Raw genomic sequence first — 1,870 nt, 5'->3', positions numbered from 1 at the left:
GTGGTTTGTGTGGTGTGTGTTGTTGTGTGGTGTGTGTGTGGTGTTGTGTTGTGTGTTGTGTGTGTGGTGTGTGCCTATGTGGTGTGTGTGAGGGTGTGTTGTATGTGTGTTGTGTGGTGGTGTGTGGTGTGCCTATGTGGGTGTGTGAGGTGGTGTGTGTTGGTTGTGGTGTGTGGTGGTGTGCCTATGTGTGTGTGTGGTGTGTATGTGTGTGTGATGTGTGTGGGTATGTACTGTGGTGTGGGTGTGTTTGTTGTTGTGTGTGTGGTGTGTGTGTGGTGTCGGGTGTGTGTGTGTTGGGGTGTGGTGTGTGTGATGTGTGGGTATATGGTGTGTGTTTGTGGTGTGCGTGTGTGTGCAGTGTGATGTGGTGTGTGCAGGTTGGTGTGTGTGTGGGGGGAGCGGGGAGACAGAAGGGAGGTTAGATTTTGAGGTCAATGACTCATGTCATAAGTGGTAGCGTGTCCCTGGATGGACATGGCTCTGGGTGTGTGGTGATGGTGGGGTTTGCGTCCTCCTGACCCGCCGTGCTGTGATCCGGAAGGGTCCCCAGGACTCTTTGGTGTGGGGCAGCCGGGCCTCAGCCCTCCATGCATCTCCCTGGGCATGCAGGCGCTGGGAGACTGAGCTGGGAAGGAGGGCCACTGGCCCTCTGCCTCTTGCCCTTCCCCGAGGGAGTGGCTGAGGTTAGGGCCCTGTCTGGCACCGCTCCTCTCCAGCAGCTCTGCCTGTGCGTCTTGCTGCAGAGTCTGGCCCCAGGAGGCTCATCTGCTCCATCCAGCTCTGAGTAAGGCACTCCCTGTCCCTCAGCCATCATCTTCTCTCTACAGATGTGCCCGTCCGTAAAGCACTGTCTGCTTGACCTGCCTCACCATGGGCTAAGTTTGAAGGGAAAGGAGGCCTGCAAATTGCAGATGTGAGTCAAGATACCCCCAAATCATCTGGTGCCTTGGGCCTTGGTTCCTAAGGAATGATGTCTACAAAAACAACACAGCACTGACTACTGTGGCTTCTGGCACTGGCAAGGCGGGAGCAGGGGCTTGGTGAGCCTGGCCGGCTATAACTGGGCATGTGGACTTTTTATCTTGCCAGGTCACAGCGCGGAGCTGGCCTGGTCCCAAAGTGGACAGCTGCCGTACCACGCAAGGTTTCACTTCTAGAGAGGCAGGGTCCTGGCAGAGGGCCTTGGGCCTGGCCTTGGGGAGGGAGAGCCCTCACAAGCAGTGCCATCCCTCAGGTGCCCAGTGGAGTCAGAGGAGGGTCCTAGCCATGTGCTGGTGGGCCTCAGAGGCCTTGGTGGGCAGGTGGGGCAAGGACCCAGTTGTAGACGAAGAGCGTTTTCAGTATCCACCCGGCGGGGATAGGGGCCTGCCGAGAATCCAGGTGTGTTACTGGGGCAGGCCTGATGGGCAGGGCCAGGTCAGCTCCTCTAGGCTTCATTTTACATGCAGGCCTAGGGGGCATGTGGACCCTTGCTCTGGATTCGGGGGTTCCTGCAGGCTCCACAGCCAAGCCCTCTGCATGGTCTCCAGTTGGCTTAATATACAGGCAGGAGGAGGCTTCCCTGGAAGGTAAGTCTTAGGTCTGAGAAATTCACAGCAAGGGGCAATGGAAACAGTGAGGGAGATGGCGGGAAATGGCTGCTCACAAGCGTGTGGGGACCATGTTCTACACAGAGACCCTGCTGAATCCAGAAAGCTCTGAGAGGACACGCCACTTAGGGCTCTGGAGGTTGGCATGTGCCCTGGCGTTGTAGAGGGCACATTCTCAGAACGGATGTCTTAGGGAGCTTTTCCGCTGACGGTGATCTCAGGTCACGGAGTGAGCCACAGGCACTGACTGGCTGGCCCTGCTTGAAAGCACAGCCCAG

At 57.4% G+C, this 1,870-nt stretch overlaps 1 protein-coding gene across 1 annotated transcript in view; it reads right to left on the bottom strand.

Moving 5' to 3' along the window:
* Positions 1 to 1,284: 1,284 nt before the first annotated feature.
* The window catches only part of LOC115893891 (dual specificity protein phosphatase CDC14B-like), a 36,719-nt gene continuing 36,133 nt past the window's right edge, over positions 1,285 to 1,870 (bottom strand). Inside the window, exon 7 of the mRNA XM_030919184.1 lies at positions 1,285 to 1,577. Coding sequence (XP_030775044.1) covers positions 1,285 to 1,577 — 293 coding nt within the window. The remainder of the gene's footprint in view (positions 1,578 to 1,870) is intronic.

The sequence above is a fragment of the Rhinopithecus roxellana genome, chromosome 16 (genome assembly GCF_007565055.1).
Source record: "Rhinopithecus roxellana isolate Shanxi Qingling chromosome 16, ASM756505v1, whole genome shotgun sequence".
NCBI lineage: Eukaryota > Metazoa > Chordata > Mammalia > Primates > Cercopithecidae > Rhinopithecus > Rhinopithecus roxellana.
This window is presented reverse-complemented; position numbering and strand designations above follow the sequence as displayed.